Source organism: Diadema setosum, chromosome 14 (assembly GCF_964275005.1).
Source record: "Diadema setosum chromosome 14, eeDiaSeto1, whole genome shotgun sequence".
NCBI classification, from domain to species: Eukaryota; Metazoa; Echinodermata; class Echinoidea; order Diadematoida; family Diadematidae; genus Diadema; species Diadema setosum.
In genome coordinates, this window is record NC_092698.1 from 21,591,777 (window position 1) to 21,610,350 (window position 18,574).

At 39.5% G+C, this 18,574-nt stretch overlaps 1 protein-coding gene across 1 annotated transcript in view; it reads right to left on the reverse strand.

Moving 5' to 3' along the window:
• Positions 1–806: 806 nt before the first annotated feature.
• The window catches only part of LOC140238206 (tetratricopeptide repeat protein 21B-like), a 32,753-nt gene continuing 14,985 nt past the window's right edge, over positions 807–18,574 (reverse strand). The window contains exons 19-32 of the mRNA XM_072318143.1: positions 17,633–17,816; positions 14,397–14,535; positions 13,429–13,555; positions 12,778–12,843; positions 11,732–11,945; positions 9,415–9,496; positions 8,736–8,886; positions 6,908–7,069; positions 6,215–6,278; positions 5,642–5,770; positions 4,618–4,731; positions 3,315–3,425; positions 2,035–2,155; positions 807–973 (exon numbers count right to left, since the gene is read on the reverse strand). Of these exons, the coding sequence (XP_072174244.1) occupies positions 828–973; positions 2,035–2,155; positions 3,315–3,425; positions 4,618–4,731; positions 5,642–5,770; positions 6,215–6,278; positions 6,908–7,069; positions 8,736–8,886; positions 9,415–9,496; positions 11,732–11,945; positions 12,778–12,843; positions 13,429–13,555; positions 14,397–14,535; positions 17,633–17,816 (1,810 nt within the window). The 3' untranslated portion in view covers positions 807–827. The remainder of the gene's footprint in view (positions 974–2,034; positions 2,156–3,314; positions 3,426–4,617; positions 4,732–5,641; positions 5,771–6,214; positions 6,279–6,907; positions 7,070–8,735; positions 8,887–9,414; positions 9,497–11,731; positions 11,946–12,777; positions 12,844–13,428; positions 13,556–14,396; positions 14,536–17,632; positions 17,817–18,574) is intronic.

An 18,574-nucleotide genomic window follows, 5' to 3' on the forward strand; every position in this document is an offset into this window, starting at 1 on the left:
CATTTTAAGAGGAATTCAACATTTATTTGATGAAAATCGGGTTTGGAATGACTGAAACATTAAAAAAAAAGTAAAACAAAGCGATCGTAATAAAGTGTGGGTCCCACACTTAATTAGAATTGCTCTTTTTTTTGGATATCTCAGCAACTTCAAAACCAATTTTCATCAAATAAACGTTGAATTCCTCATAGAATTACATGCTCTTTCATATTTCATAAGAGGTTTCTCATTATCTCACCAAAAAATGTTAGAAACCTGAAATTAGGTCTCAACCAAAACTATATGATTCCTTTAATTTCAGCATCATAAATCTACACTTTTTACTTCTTGCTCATATGATATATTTATAAAGATGTTTGCTAACACCTTTGCGAAAAAATTACTGCTTATTGTTCTCATCTTCTGAATGTTCGCTGCACCATATAAATTTGTAATGTTTTTGATTGATTGTGTCACAATAATGCACACATGAGTGACATAAACTTGTAGATGAGCTCATGAAGTGTTTTGGTTTCTTATTTTCCTCAATTTGTTTGCTGTATATTTGCTTGCTTGTTTATTTGTTTGTTTGTCAATGCCATCCCCTATGAGGTCACACACCACCATTTTTTCAGGTGAGTCTTTGTACATGCATCTCTTTGCACCACCATTCTTAATTCATATGCAAGCAGCAGTACATGTATTCTTGGCAAATATCACATTCAAATATGCCCCGAGTTCAGCTCCGTAAATAGAAGATTAAAGTCTCTTGCCATATCTGCTTCCCCCAACCCCACCCTCCCCCATCCCTCCCCCTTCAAGTCTATCAAAAAGCTCCGCTCTGTCCCCTACGCTCGGATGCTGGCCCGGGCCTTATCCAGGATGTCCTTGCGCATCCTGGGGTAGTCCGGATGGAAAGCAAGGACCTTGTGGCAGATGTCGATGGCATCTACAAATCTCTTGGCCTTCATGTAGTTGAAGGCTAGCTTGTAACCTGTAAGAGAGTGTAAGACAGACGAGTGAAATCAGAGATGATTATTGGGATTGAAGGAAACCAAGCTTACATTGATAATGTCAAAACAGTCATTTTATTTCTGTATAATGACCAATGCAATTAAAAACACATATACATGTATACAGTGCACTCCTGTTATAAAAAAAAAAACATGGTTATAACAAAATTTTGGGTACAATGAAGTAAAATTTGGGTCCCAAAATTATCTTCTATACACATTCATACACTTTATTAGTTTGGTTATATCAACACCTGCACATGCAACTCACAAAGTGCACCTCACACAATTTCATAGTACCTGGTAGACTCTTAATGTATTTATAAATGCAGTGAAATTACAAAAACGCAAAATGTTTTGCTCCTAGTACATGATAGAATAAAATGCTGAATAGATGAATGTCCTTCATCATTATGAGCACTGCAGTTATACAACATTAAAAATGACAAGAAATTTACTCACTGAAATGGTCCCTAGTTTCCCTGATGATTACACAATGTTCAAGTAAATTTGTCTACATATTTGATGAAAGACAAGAACAGTAAAATACCCTACTTCTTGACACTCTAGGATTAGACTGGTTCACTATCGTAATAATTCATCTGTGCCTAATAGCTGGGTAAACTGTCAGCCAAGAATGATTATTCCTATTTCCCACAGGACATTGTATGTAGCCCAACTGGAATCAATTGCCTCATTTCGCCATTACCGGAGCTTTCAGTGCAATTTCATTAATGACCTATCACTACATGGCACATAACATTCCACCAGAACTCATCCACACACTTGCATCATTGGCAGTCCTGCTGGCTGGTTCTCTAGGTCCCACACACTTCACTTTATGTCAATGTCAATGTGTCCACATCAATCCGAACCTAACCGCTGCATATGAAGCATCTTGCAATGTAAATGAGGAAGGATGGCTAGAGATGTACTAACCCTTACTGTGCCAGGGATTTGGACAGTATGTACAACATAATGGGGTTTTCTGTGCCAATCGGCAGTCAAAACACTCAAAGGCTTAAACACATATTGCACTAACCTATATGAGGATTGTGCTGGTTGCCATACTTCCAGGCCTTCTCGTAGCTATTGGCTGCATCCTGATAGGACTGCTCCTTCTCCATGATGAATCCCAGATATTCGTAAGCCTTGCAGCAAGACTAGCATATGACACACAAGACAATACAAAATGGGAAGATGGTCCTTGGTAAAAACTTTAGATTGTTTTGTGCAGGATATCATACCAAAGGAAAACTTTGCTCAACTTAAAAACAGAGTTAAGAGATATCAAAGAACAGGTTTAAACAGATAGTTTGAACATTAAAACTGCCTTAAAGACCATCTTTATGAAAAAAAAAATGCCACTGGGGAAAAAGAAGAAGAAAAGTTGCATGCAATTAATAGTCTAAAACAGTCACACCAGCATAGTTTGTTGTGCACAAGGTATACTGTGAACTCTTATGAATGATTTTTTTTTTTTGTTTTGTTCTGTTTTGCAAGCTCAAATCATTTCTACTACTGGTACATTTGGCATTTGTAATGAACCACTCAGAACAAATGTTAGTAGTGCACTCCCAGATGCTGCCTTATCATCAAACTTGTAATCTGGCTGTAAAATCATACAATGGCTACATACAGTGTAGAATATTACACATACTAAACAGCTTTGATGGCATACTACATCTTAACAAATTAGGGGCAATGGAGCTGTTAAGTAGCTGCTATAAAAAAAAAAATCATATCACCATAATACAGTGCATTCAATTGGCATTAAATAATTATTACTTTTCCTGTTTTTTAAATGAAAACCACATCTATATCTAGCAACTGAATGGGACTTAAAACTAGCGAGTGGACTTTTCTTAAAGGGTGTGTACAGTTCTGGTCGAGGTGAGGATTTAGCTTTTAACGTTTTGCGAGATATGCACAAACCACTCTATGAGATGTCAAAGAGCATGCAGTTCTAAGGGGTATCAAAAGTTTATTCGATGAAAATCGGTTTTGAAATGGCTGAGATATCCAAAAACAAGGTGAAACAAAGAGATCCTAATAAAGTTGTGGCATGTCGCCTTTTATTATCAGCACTTTTTTGGATATCTCAGCCATTTGAAAACCAATTTTCATCAAATAAATGTTAAATCCTTCTTAAAATTACATGCTCTTTCATATTTCATAAGAGGCTTTTCATTATCTCACTTAGGAATGTTCAAAACATGAATCCCCACCTAAACCAGTACTGTACAGTCCCTTTAAACTTCACAAATCTATCACCTAAACATAACTTATTTTGGAGAGAAAAAAAAAACCCATCATGCTCACCATGTTGTGTTTGAGGCACTTCTTGAGGAGCTCAGTGGCCATGTCAAACTTGCCAGAGTTGATGTAGACATCGCTGAGCAGGAGCCAGCTCTTCTCAAACTCTTCTGCATCCTGCATAGTTGAGATGATATTGGTATGAAAGTTCCTCAATCAATACAATATTGTGCCTGGCTTATATCAATGGTGCTGACTCGTGCAAGTCACCTAGGGCAAACTTCTAGAGGTCACATGGATCATTCCTCGGTGTGTGGAGGACAGATCATCATACTATAGGCAGCGATTGGCTCGGATTTGACTTCCGGTGAGTCTAGTTAAGCAAAGTTGTGTGTTATTGTGCCACCCCTTCTAGTTAGAGGCAAAACACTCTCATGTTTCTCAGATAGGGCATAAAATGAAGGTCCCATGTGTGAGAGAGTCACAACCCATGCGTACAACAGATCCTGTTTCACACCTCACAAACTGCCACCCGGAGAAGTGGTCCACCCGAAACAAGAAAACAGGCAGGAGGTGCTGACCCCTCGTGATCACCCACGGTGACCAGCATTTAGTTAACGAGCGGCACTAACCAGGCATGTGTTGCCATAGGAAAAAGACAATTCATTACACTCTCTGTGAAAAGTAAAGTGGTATTTCATAAGTGTATGAGTTTCTGACACTCTCACACTCAGAACCTCCATTCTATGACCTTTCTTAGACACAGAGCATCTCGTCTCTTTACAAATTGGACACCCTGATGACAAGCAGCATTGCTCTTCTGGTCTCACTGGGCCCTAGCACCTACAATTTCTTTGACCATAAGACAGACATATTACTAACTACTAACACAGCCATCTTTTGCCATGCTATATTCTGTCAAAATGATAATACAGCAATCATTATCAACAAATGGTATTGAGCTCTAAGTGGAATAAATCTGTGCTCCATATATGGTGTTGATGTCTAAACACACAACACTCCAAGGCTTGAGACCTAGGCCCCGTTTCATAAAACTTGTTATCAACAACAAGTTACAATAGTTGTTATAAGCTACTGAAATCCTTGTATCTGATTGGCTGAGAGCAAATTTGTCCTAGAGATGTGGCAGTTGTTACTGATAACACGTTTTATGAAACGGGACCCTGTTCTCAACCGCATTTGAGAAAAGTACTTCACAGGCCGCAAACATGACAACAGTCACACGAATTATTCCATATACATGCTGTATATGTAGCAGAGCACACAGAAAAGGGATTCCCTCTGACAATCCAAATTCATGAATTTGTATTCTGATACAGACAGTACATAGTATATATACAATGCCTACCACTGGGTTCCATTCCATTTTGGCGATGCGCTTGAGTTGGTTCCTAGCTCTTGGCGTCTGTTTCAGCATCATGTAAGCCGTGGCCACTCCCAACAGGGCTGGGACGTTCTCCCTCTGCCATGCACAGTAAGAATTGTCAAAAAATGAGTCATTGCTCAATACTTCAGCTACCTTGTCCATGCCTTGTGAGGTCTAAAGGAGAACATTGCTCATCATAAACTTAACATAAGTTTTCTCTTTCATGCTCTCTACTGATTTCCCCTTTCAAACAAATATCAATAAATATTACGAAAATGCAGATGACAGGTGAAATCTGTAGTATGTACCAAAGATTGCATCGCAACAACCTTCCATCAGGCTGCAAAAACTACATATTGTTTTCTGTCCTTCTTCTTCAAGTTCATCCATGAATGCTAAAGGGGGCCCTGCAGCAGCTAAACGAGTGACTGATTAAATCAAATGTTACACTGTTACTACTGATCATGTTTTGACTTTCTGTAATATATATCAGGAATGAGTCATTTCTTTTATGTCAAGCAGCACTCTCCTTTGCAACAAAACAACCCTCTACAAATGGCAGCAAGTACTTTTGCAAAAGACTCTGCGACAGTATCATTTCCGGTAGCTACTCTATTTCGATACATTAAATAGTCTCCTGACATCTGATAATATTCTACTGGACTGTGACCGTACGAGGAGATATAGAGTAATCAACCCTGTTTAAGGCAGGGTGCCCATTTCTGGCAGGGGCACTTTCATTCATCAATAAAACAGCTAATGAACACCATTGTTCTTAGTCCCACTTCAGACCACAAGCGGGAGTTACTCGCACGTGCTATGGGAAGTGACACCTGGTTGGGCCTTTCCATCAATGAATGAAATGGCCGCTGCCGCAAATAGGCACCCTGTACAAGACCTGCTGCAAATAGGGTTGTTCACTCTAGTCATCGAGTATCTATCATTTTGATCATTCTTTTTAATACAAAAGGCACGGCTTTTGAGAGTGGATCTCCATCAAACGTACTTCACTGCTGGACACGAGCTCCATGAAGGCTGAGAGGGCCTTCTCTATGTTGGCCTTGGTCTTGTTTGCCATCAGGGTGTAAATCTCCAGGATCAGGTGTGTGTCTGACCCCTCCTTGGGCTTCAGTTCCTGAGGGTCAAAAGGTCATGTCAACTTTAGTTTAATCAGCATGTCGCAAGATTGAAAGGAATGCCATGCACACAAATCTAGAAATTTTTTTCAAATAAAACACTTTTATTTGAAAAGAATTGCTAATGAAATGAGGCAGCATGCAGAAATACATAGAAATTATAATTTACTGAAATAGCTAAGCATCAAGCAACACATAGTCTCGCTATATGAGAAATTACATTCAATGTTCTATCTCATCATATCTTTCCTAACTTTCACTATTTTAACTGGCTATTCTCTGCAAATAACTGGATTGTGCTGCAGTCAGACTATTGTAGGATGCTGACCAACATAACTTATTCAAGGATCTTGGAGGGAAAGAACAAAACAACAAAAACAAAAACAAAACTAAACATGAAACAGACCAATCATGAGACAAGACTCAGACAGATGTACACATACCTTGATGAGCTTCTCTGCTGTTCTTGCAGCCACCTGCTCAGAATCTGCCTTCTCTGCAGCGGTCCTATGGGGTCAGAGTTCAAGAGCTACGATTCAGTATCAGAGTAGCTCACAAGTCTTCAAACAGACCCATCAAGTATGTACGGCATCATTACTTTCCCATTGAAAGGCGAGTTGCATCATTCATCAAATATACATAAATGATTCCTTCCAGAAGATACAATTTGCACTCCACAGAGGCATTACCTTTGCCCTTTGTCAAATCTCTCTCGATAAATCGGGCAAATTGATAAAATATGGCAATACTACAGTCTCATCATATTTCATGACAAGCATCTCAAAACAAGTGTTTGAAATGAACCAAGATGAAAATGCCCTGTTACTGTGACCCCTAAGACCTTTGATCCTTGACCTCAAGACTGAAAATCAATTTGGCATGGACAACAAATACATGCCCAGTGACTTAACTGCGGTACCTGAAGTGTTTCGCAAGTTATAGCTACAAGACACGGTACATATATTTAATAGAATTGCGAGTTTATATGGTCATATCTCTCGACTTAAAAGTCATACAAACTTATCATTCAAGCTTTGATGGCAACTGACTTTCAAGTAAGCTAGCATAGATTTGTTGTTCCTTAAAGAGACTACCGTAGTTACTATTTTACATGACGACACATTGTTTCCACTTACGCTGCATCCAAATCAACATTCTCAAAAGTCTCTCCCCCCAGGGTCTCATTGTCTGGGTTGATGCAAATCTCAATCATGTTGGCTATGGCCCTCTGGCCCCAGTCACTGTCCTTTCTAGCCATGTTGAAGTGCTTGAGGGCGTCGTTCGGGTTTCCGATGTACCTGCAAGTCAGCCAGCATGCCCACATCCAAACGTAATGAAAATGATTGGGGTGGGGGGGGGGGGGGGGAGGTGTCGTCTTCTCTCCTCAGTTACATGTCAAACAACAGTTTATTGAACCTTTCATGACTATCACATTTCTACAATGGTGTAATGCAGATTGAATGTACTTACATACATGAATACATACATTACAAAAGCCTTTACACATTATGCATTCAACAGGATCAAAGTAGTGTAAAGGAAGAAATTTTCGCTAACTGGAGCCATGGTCTTTTTTGCAGCTTGAAATTTTCACAAGCTGCCACAAGCATTCAATGCATATAGAGTAGACAAGAATTTTTGCGTGCATTGCAATTTCATGAACTTTGGCTCTCGCCAAATTTGCAAAGTTAGAATGCACACGAAAATTTCTGGTTTTACAGTTAGCAGTGTGTGAGGAATTTTGTATATTATGATTTTTTTAATGATTGGCATTTTGCATATGCACACAATCTATTTACAACTGTACCTCTGTCACAAAAAAAAAAACTAGAAATGTCGCTACGGCGACTGGTGTATGCCTCCGCCATAATGCATGGTTCTCCTAATAGGTCTATAGTACAATGTCTTGACAATGTGTGATGACAGTTTCACACAAATGGCAAAATATTAAATGACAGGTTTGCCACAAATGTGCTGAATGTTCACTTTCCTAGAACTAGGTTCAATTGGATGAATGATTAAAACGTCAGAGTGCAGGTATTTGGGGGAACTGATGATTTTTACTTGACTTTTGACCCTTTATGCATTGAGTAATTTTCAAGGTATTGAGAAAAAGTATAATTTCACTATCAAATGGTAAAATAGTATTATCAAAACCTGGCCTTTGACCTTTGACCCCACAGTTCCAAAGAGAATCACTGTTAGGTAGAACATGCATAAATATGTAAGTTTCATGATAATACCTTGAGTTACTTTTGAGATATGGAGGAAGAAGTGCAATTTAGCACTTTCACTTGACCTTTGACCTTTGACCTTTTGGCAAGAAACTTCCCACAGAATATATATTGGGTTATACATGCATACATCAAGTTTAAAAAAATCCTTCAGGCATTGCATAAATATAAGGAAAGTAGTGATATTTTGAGGAGTTGACCTTGACCTCTGACCCCTGACCTTTGACCCATGACCCCCAACTTCCCTAGATAATCACTGCCCATCGGTACATGCATATATACTAAGTTCCATGAAGATACCTTGAACCATTTGCGAGATATGGAGAAAAACATGAAATTTCAACCTTTTTTTCACAAAATAACCTGTGACCTTTGACCTTCGACCCCGTGACCCTTACATCGAAACAAAGTATTATCCCCCCAGGATATACCCTCATACCAAGTTTGATGCAAAACCACCTCACGGTTCTTGAGATATCGACAAAAACAAAACGGGACGGACGTACGGACAGACGGATGGACGGATGACCCGAAAACATAATGCCTCCGGCCACTTCATTGGCGGAGGCATAAAAAGATAAAAGGAGGCTGTTTACTTCACCTACTGTGGTATCACTCTGGTATCATTCTAATATCTTAATACTATGACAAATGTGGGCTAACTGATCTTTGCAACTCCTCTCTATTTACAGTCTGACATGGGTTGAGAAGTGACCAAATATCTCCTCACCATGCGTACAGCCCCTTGCAGTAGTTGAAGCCTGGGTCAACAGCAGCCCTGGGGGACGCTTTCTCCGCCTGGTCCAGGAAGTGGGGCACCTCCTCCAGCTTGCCCGCCCTCCGCATCAGGTCCACCAGTCTGGCCAGGGCATCGTAGTGCTCTGCAAAACAGAAATATATGCAGTCATTACAGTGTTAGCATATATATATATATGCTATGGTGTGAGTGTATGCAGAGTGGGCAGATTATACTGGTGTGAATGTATGCCATGATTATGAGTGCTTGCAATAGCATGAATGTACAAAACCTATGCTGTGGTGTGAATGTAAGCATGTAATGGTGTAAGTGTGCACAATAATGTGTTTGCACTCAACAGTTCCTACATCTTAAAAACAAAAACAAAAACAAAAATTATCATTCATCACCAAACTTGATACTCCATTAACAATTATGCTACTCTTTCACACTTTGCAAGTGAAATTAAATTACTGAGATGCTTACATGCTCATTATAACTACAAGTAGAAGGATAATGTTCATTTTGTGAGAAACATACATGCACATATATTGCAGACACCATTCTTACATCAAAATCACTGAAGAGCACATCATGACTAAAGCATGATTATATAGAACAATACGGCACTCAAGGATGGAGAAACATAGCAATTATCCTGATCAATATCTACCTGGAGATCTCTCCAATAACTGCTGGAAGTGGAACATTGCCTGTTCATACTCTCCCTTCCTGAACATCAGGTCTGCCATCATCTGTGCCAAATGGAAACAAAGTGTCAGAATTTGAATTCAGATTACAAACATGGTACATGAAGTCAAGCTAAGGAGGACAGCACAATTCATTCCAGAAACCAAAGTTGATACCTACACAAAGCAAACCAGGAGGAAGAAGTACATCATGCAAACATAGAGCTAAAACTTTATCATTTTTTTTTTCTCTCTCTCTTGATATTTTTTTCTCTAAAATGTGGCTTAAAGATAATAAAAAGTTTTGGTACCTCAAAAGTTTCCCTGAATTTCTGTGTTTCAGGTTAAAGTACCTTTCAAATAACTAACACTGTGAGATTTACTCGCCCCAAAGTGCTCTCATTTCTTAGTAATCATGCAATTAACTGCGACCAGCAGCCCCATACGCATAGCGACCAGCAGCCCCATACGCATAGCGTAATGGGGCTTCGCATTGTAGCATTCAGGATCATGACAGATTTAGTATCGCGGGTAATATCAACTTAAAATCCACAAAATTCTTTCAATTTGAAGACTTACCAATTAAGTTGAAGTCTTGAAAACAGGCTTCGGGCAACGTTTGGTTCTGCCAATAGTCCCTTTCTGTTCGAATTGATGACTGAATGTGACTCGGTCGAGAGGACCTTGGGAGAGCTACATACACTGTTACTACGGCCAGCGCATACGCACACATCACATGCGAACAAATTTCAAATCCACGAACGGATAAGATGTTTGTGTGCGCATGCGCTGGCCGTCAATTCAGTGTAGCTCTCCCAAGGTCCTCTCGACCGAGTCACATTCAGTCATCAATTCGAACAGAAAGGGACTATTGGCAGAACCAAACGTTGCCCGAAGCCTGTTTCCAAGACTTTAACTTAATTGGTAAGTCTTCAAATTGAAGAATTTTGTGGATTTTAAGTTGATATTTACCTGCGATACTAAATCTGTCATGATCCTGTAGCTACAATGCGAAGCCCCATTTAGCTATGCGTATGGGGCTGCTGGTCGCAGTTAGCTACTCAGTATGCGTATGGGGCTGCACGCTGCTGGTCGCAGTTATCATGCAATAATGGTTTCGTACAATACGTGTACTACCTCGCCGCCGTACGGCGGCGGCTCTGGTACGAAACCATCATTGCATGATTACTAAGACATGAGAGCACTTTGGGGCGAGTAAGTCTCACAGTGTTAGTTATATGAAAGGTACTTTAACCTGAAACACAAACTAAGACAAGGAAATTCAGGGAAACTTTTGAGGTAATACCAAAACTTTATATTATCTTTAAGTTGAAGTGATCATTAATCTAATGAGGCATTATCCCTCACGTTTCATGTCGCATCACAATTGCACATAATTGTATACTATTAACAGTAAATAAAACCATAATTAGCATTCCAACTATTATAATTTCAAAACTTTCCCATGATACAGAAATGCCTCTTTGAAAACCATGATGAGAGAAAAATCCCTGCATTTTGACCAAATATAACACTAGCACCAACCAATCAACAGCCATTGATATTACCCATTAAAAGTCTATCTCTCTCAAACATGTGCAGATACACACACACACACACCCTTCACACATAAACCACTCACACACACACACACAAACATACACACACATAAACTCTCTCTCTCTCTCCATCTTTACCTTCTTCCTTCCCTTCCTCTCTTCCCTCTCTCCCCACTGTAAAACCACAAACATTGGTGGCATGAAACTTTCGTAAATAGGAGGAGGCGCCTTTTTTCGCACTATGAAACTATGCCACATCACCATTGGCATTTACTGCATTGTGCAGACAAAAACTTTCACACACATTTTAGTTTCACAAATCTTGGCTTCTCGCCAAATTTGTAAAAGTTTCATGTACTTGAAAATTTTTGTTTTTTAAGCATTTACCTGTACCTTCGTCTTTACTTCTCTTCATCCGTCTATTCCTCTTTTTTCCCTCCCCACCCTCCTCTCCCTTCTTGTCATCCATTCCCCCCTTTCCATCGATGGATCCGTAACATGAAATACTTGTATCTGCACGCTAAGCCAAACATAAGACCTATCCAAAAGCATAACCCTATCCCTAATCCTATCCTCCCATCAAACTAAACCGAAACCTAGAAGCTAAACAAAAACTAAACCGTAAGTCCTTGGAGAAAATAAGACCAGAGCAATTGTCGCAGGAGCAAATAGTGTGTCACCCCACCAACACACGCACACACAAACACACTCACTTAACATACACACATACACACATACTCACCACCAGGGCAGCGTCATTGTCACCGTCAGCCTGCAGGAGTTGGACCAGCTGGTGCTGGCAGGAGTCCAGCTCGGACTTGGCCAGGTAGAGACGGGCCAGCTCCAGCATGGCCTTGCCGTCGTGGCTGGAGTAGACCAGGGCCTCCTTGTAGAACTTGATGGCCTTGTCGAGGTCGCGCTGCGAGGTGCACTGCTCCGCCATCTGGGAGCAGATGCTGCATTTATCATTAGTGGGATAACACAGGTTAATCATGTAGCATTCATGCTGAAAAGTCATGATGTATACACTGAATTCTTTACACCATGGCACTTTTTTTTCCAATTCTTAATGAACATAACATGATTAAAAAAATAAAAATGAGAACATACTTCATACACAGTTTCTTGTTGGTTATCATTTACAATGGTAAGCAAATATCATCAACAGCAAATTTCACACAGTCACTTCACAAATCTGTGTTCTCTTGAGACATCAAATTATATTCATTTCATTGGCAGAATTCTTAACCCATTGAGGATTGGCTGATTTTGCTACAACCCGCATTTTCCATAGACACTTGCCCAAGTATACTCTGGACTCGTCCTCAGTGGGTAAAGGATTCAAAATGTACCAGTATAAGCAAAGGGACGACAGCGTGCCTTCATAATTCATGGTTACAGTGGCAAATTGATACACAAAAAGTGAGCCACAGAAGATCTTTGGGAAAGCATATATTGACCACTAACTGTCACGCTGCAGGCCTTGGTCCAAGCATTCACATCTCTGGCTCAGGGAGGTTATGCCTACATTGCCACGGGTGTCATTTTTTGAATAAAGTGAATACAGATTGTCCCCATTCACATGTCACCATGGTCTGGCTCCACTCATCAATACTGTACCCCAAAGGAGGGAACATAAAAAAAGAAGAACTTTAACCAAGTGAATCCAAGAAGCCATTCACTGGAGCACCATCAAACCATTCAATATATTGCACTACAATTATAATTGATCGTAAACAAATTAAAATGTTCTCACCAGTACGCACAACAGAGATTCTCACAACTTACCCTGTGGCCAGTTCTTTCTGTTCGGGGACATTATCCGGCTGCTCAACTTGCACTCTCTTGAGTACCCTGAATATAGAGAAAAACAATCACAGACACAAGACTTACAGTATGATAATGTCCATTCTAAACATTAAGAGCTGCTGGTATTCAAAATGTTACAAAGCATATCAACCAAGATGGCTATACTATTCTAGAGCTACATCTCTGAAAGGCAAGTAAAAAGTGAGAAACCAAGATACCTGGAATATGCTATATGTTTATAAGTGATAGAAATAAATCACACCCTTTTGAATGCTTTTACAGTGCACTCCTGTTACAATGAACACAGTGTTAATGAAAATTATCATTACAAGGAAGTAAAAAATTCAGGTCCCAAAATCATCATCAATATCTTTATATCGTTAAGTATTCAGCGACAGCAAAATTTTAATATAATGACAGAAAACTGCTGATGCTGAGGACTTCGTTTTAACGAGAAGTGCACTGTAATGTACAAATTATACATGAAATCTCACACATGGCTGCATTACGGTACTGTTCATTCATTCGCTGGCAGTTAAAGGACGGGTAAGTGCTTGGTACATTTGCCATGGCTACCACCTCTGTTGTCCCACCAGAGCGACCATCCATCCTTGGCCCTGTCCAGCTTACCTGGCCTGTGTGTCCCTGGCCTTGGTGAGTGCCAACATGGCGTCCTCCATCTTGTTCCCTTTCCTGTGAACTTTGGCTAGCAGCAGAAGGAGCTTGGCGTCGTCCATCAGCACAGACAGCTCATTGGCTGGTAACATCAAATTTCAGAGAGGAGAATGGACCAAAAAAAGAGAAAGATATTGAAGCAAGGAGCTCTCTATCTTAAGCTTTCCTGCTCAACAGGTGAAGATTCAAAGATTTTGCAATATATAGACCTTTACATATCAAAAAGTAAAAATATTTGTACAAATATACATAAATATGAATTTCAAAATACGGAACCTTGAGAGAAATAGTGCATACCAGTACCAGGTTTGTCAACATTTGCTGATCTTAAAATATACTGATGTATGGTCGATAAATTTGATATGTAAGAGGGAAAAATATATTTCTGTTTAGAGAAGGAAAAATTGCACAAAACTACGCATGGAATATCATATGTCAGGAAAAACAACAACATATTTTCCATTAGAAAAAACACACATGTTCTCATTTTTTATGAAAAACAAACTAAATATCTTAAAAGACATATACATTGACAACTCTGGCATATTCAAACCGTCTCATCTTCTCTATTTCTTCATTGATTACTGTATGTTACAACTGCTTTCTTCAACTCCTCCCCCCCCCCCCCCACTCCTTCTCTTTCTTACTCTGTGTTGGTTGTTAGTATGTTAGATGTCTTTCAGTGTTTACATAGCCCTGATGCATTTTGATGTACTGTCATCTTTCAGAACATCTGAGTTGAATAACCATAAAGAAACCTGCCTACCTATCTACCTACCTTTAAGTCTGTATTATGAACAATTCAATCTGTTTGTAGCTACACATTGTACATCATTATAAATCATAACATCATCATGCAATCAGATTACTATCTTATGACAATATATCACAACGCTATAATGAGACATTTACTTCAAACTTACATGGCTCATGCTCCAAGGCCATCTTTAAAGTTTTCTCTGCCTTCTCATAGTGCCTCAGCTTGAGGAGCAGCTCCCCTAGATCATGGCGGAGGAAGCTCTGGCCTCCAGTCTTCAAGGCCGCCTCATAGTAATTGATGGCCTGTGGAGATAATGTGACAAACAATGTACATACATCAAGGCTGCCTCATAGTAATTGATGGCCTGTAGAGATAATGTAACATACAATGTAGGGTTGGGGGTACCACCTATCATCCCTAAGGATCTGCAGCTTGTTTATTCTAAAAATATAACACAAATTCGCCTAATTCTTACCTGAAATATGCCATAAATACTGCAGTTTTGAATGTCGTGACCGTCTCGTTAATTATGAATCTCCGTTTTAAAATAGCGCAATTTTAGTGCGTGGGTTCCATTTTCTTCGCGCAGCTAAAAAGGGTACCTTGCGATCGGCACCCCCTCCCCTCCATAGGTATACACGTGAATTTCACAGCATAGGTAATACACGTGAATTTCACCGCATATAGGTAATACACGTGAATTTCACAGCCATGCGTCGTTACTGAGCGGATGTGTAATTTTTAGCTTGGTTTGTTTGAGTTTGATTTTCGTTTCTTCGTTTTTATTGTCTTTATAGCTAATGACACTTAATCCCGCGTGTACCTTTTCGTTCTATACGCAAACAGCCATGATACGTTGGGTGCCGAATGGAAGGTGCCCTGCCGATAGGTGGTGCCCCAACCATACATACATCAAGGCACCCCTACACTTCATATCATACATCTATGTTAACGGCACTTCTTTCACAAATGCACTTAGGATATATACCCCTCTCTGGAAGGGCAACATTTATCCAATTTGCCATGAATATGATATTTGTGACCCTGCACCACAAAACAAACAAAAAGTCGCCAGACATCGATTTTTAGTTAAGGGCAGATTCTGAAAGAACAGACTCTAAGCTTTAAAATGATGTATAACTCAATTCAAATGGATTCTCCTAACCTATATAAATACTGGAAAGAAAGCACACTCTGGAAAGTGTGAACTGAGAAAAGAGGCTCTGAAGTACAGGGTCTATTCAAGTGCTTAATCTTTACTAAGCTGTGATACCTGTGCCATGAATGGGACAAAAACAAGATGTTAACCACCGTAGCACCAACAATTAAGGGATTATCAAATTAAGCTTAAATTGAGCATGGTCTATTATCACATTCTGACCATGATAAATGTCAACTTTCAGAGCAGATGCATCATTCTTTCAAAAGTTATTAGAGTTGAAAGTGAAGAGGGTGCAAAGGATTTTCAAGAAATGAAAGGGGCCTCTAAGAAAAACCTGATCACAATACTCTACCAAAAAAGGGTTGTAGAAAAACTGCTGAAAACCCACTTTCCCATTCAATTTATGATCCCAAACTCAAGAATAATGTAGAAGAATACCTCTTTCAGAAAATATGGAAAACTAAAAATTGACTCGGTTCACCCATTTCACCTTTCTTGAGTCCTCACGTAAAATCAAGGGGTGTGACTTTTTGTTTGTTTTGTGATGCACGGTCATGATTTCATTTTTTAAATCCTGAAATATAGCTAACTAGAAATGTCGCTTTGGCGACTGGTATGCCTCCGCCATAATGCATGATTTTCCCAATAGGTCTAGATAGTACATGTGGACACTGTGTGATTACATTTTCACAAAATTGGCAAAATATTGGAATGACAAGTTTGTCACAAATGTGTTGAATGTTTACCTTCCTTGACCTAGGTTTAATTGGATGAATAAGAGAGCATGTATCTAGGGATTTAAGGACTTTAACTTGACTTTGACCCATTCATACATTTAGACATTGAGTAATTTTCAAGGTACAGGTGTGGAGAAAAAGTGAAATTTCTGAATTGAATAGTAAATTGTTACCATTTTCATCTGGCCCTTGACCCTAAAATTCGTAAGATAATTACTTTCAGGTAGAACACGCATAATATGTACTAAGTTTCAAGGTAACTTGAGCCACTTCTGAGATATGGAGGAAAAAGTTAGTTCAGCACTTTCACTTGATCTTTGACCTTTTGACCTTTGAGGCAAAAAGAGAAAAAAAAAAACTTTCCAGAGAATTTCTATTAGGTTACACATGCATACACCAAGTGTAAAAAAATAACCCTGCTGGCATTGCATAAATATGAGGGTAATAGTAAAATTTTGAAGTCTTGCACTTGACCTTTGACCCCTGACCTTTGACTCCATGAACCCTACATTCTCTAGATAATCACTTCCAGTCAGTACATGTATATACTATGTTCCATGAAGATACCTTGAACAATTTTCCAAGGTACGGAGAAAAAAAAGGAGTTTTAATATTTTTACTTGACCTTTTGACCTTTGACCTTTGACCTCATGACCCAAACTTTCACCAGAGAATCTTAATTGGGTAATACATGTATACACTAAGTTTCAAGAAAATCTCTTCAAGCATTCAATAGATATGGTGGAAATAGTGAAATTTTATGTATTTGACCCTGACCTTTTGACCTTTGACCTTTGACCTCATGACCCAAACTTTCACCAGAGAATCTTAATTGGGTAATACATGTATACACTAAGTTTCAAGAAAATATCTTCAGGCATTCAATAGATATGGTGGAAATAGTGAAATTTTATGTATTTGACCTTGACCTTTTGACCTTTGACCTTGAGCATGTGCACCCAAAAGTTGATAGGCACAACTTCACCCCCTAATACACATACATGCCAAGTTTCATTAGGATACCTCAACAGGTTTCGATAGTTACCTTGTCCACAAAATTCATTACGGACGGACGGAAGGACGGACGGACGGAAGGACGGACGGACGGACGGACGGACGGACGGACGGACAACCCGAAAACATAATGCCTCCGGCACCACTTCGTGGCGGAGGCATAATAAAAATATGGGTACTATTGCCAGAGTACCACTGAGTTACAATGCCCAATCAATCAGAGTGGCCTCTCAAAAGAAAACAAAAATATTCCACTTTTTTTTAAAGACTTGAACTTGGACTAATTAACACTAACATCCACAAAGAGTCTTGACTTGAAGCTGAGGTGGAATATCACTGTCAATACCAACTATGTATCAAACACAGAGGGTTTCCTTCAAGTCATACAACAGACTATTATTCTTGATCGACAGCACACCATATCATTTCCATTGTACATTGGGCACAGATCACCATCAAGCCGGAGAAAAGAGAAACCTCTCTCACCCGTCCGTACTGGTGCGTCTTCACGAGCCCCTGGCCGATCTTGCTGGCGAGGGCGCTATCACGGGGGCTCTTCTTCAGCGCCTTCTCGTAGACCTCGATCGCCTTCTCTGGCTCCTGGATGCTCATGTAGGCATCGCCGAGCAGGATGGACGTCTGCGAGCTGGGGTACTTCTCTGCAAGCTCTCTGGAAGATTCAAGAACTCAACTGCTTGAATCATATCTCTCACAGAGTTTCAGGAATATAAAATTTCATACATTTCTTACAGTTCTTACAGGATCTGACTGTTGAATGGGAGCTCCAGCTACGTGTTTCATAGAAGAAGAGATGTGCATATAGCAACTTCAGTGCCTCTGTTTCATGGTCAGAGACTACTGTAAAACATATTTTCGCGGCATGAAATTTTCGCGAATTGGGGCCAACGGCCTTTTTCATGGCATGAAATTTTCGCGAGTTGCCTCTGACATTGAATGCATATAGTGTAGACAAGAACTTTCACAGGCATTTTAATTTCGCGAATCTTGGCTCTCGCACACAGTAAATAAAACACTCTCTCCATCTTCACTCGTTGAGTTAAAAAATGCACGCAGTAGAAAGTCTCATGTTGCATCTTTTAACTTTTGAAGTGTAAGAATAACAACACAGAAATTACACTTCAGAGGAATGAGCGTAAAAGTGGTCAAATGTCTATGTTTGGCAATCCAAATACATAATTTCATTCTAAAACTTGGGTGATGCATTTTGTATGCCCTGTAAAAAATTGCTTAAACAACACTGCTATGATCAGAGTTTCTACATGTTTGTGCCAGTGTTAATCCTAGTACATCATTCAGTATTGCCATTACAGTAAAGTAATTGAGTAGCAACATCAGGACATACGTATGCCAACAAGTTCAGAGTAAAAAAAACAACAACAACAAACCAACAACTATGTAGTCAAATAA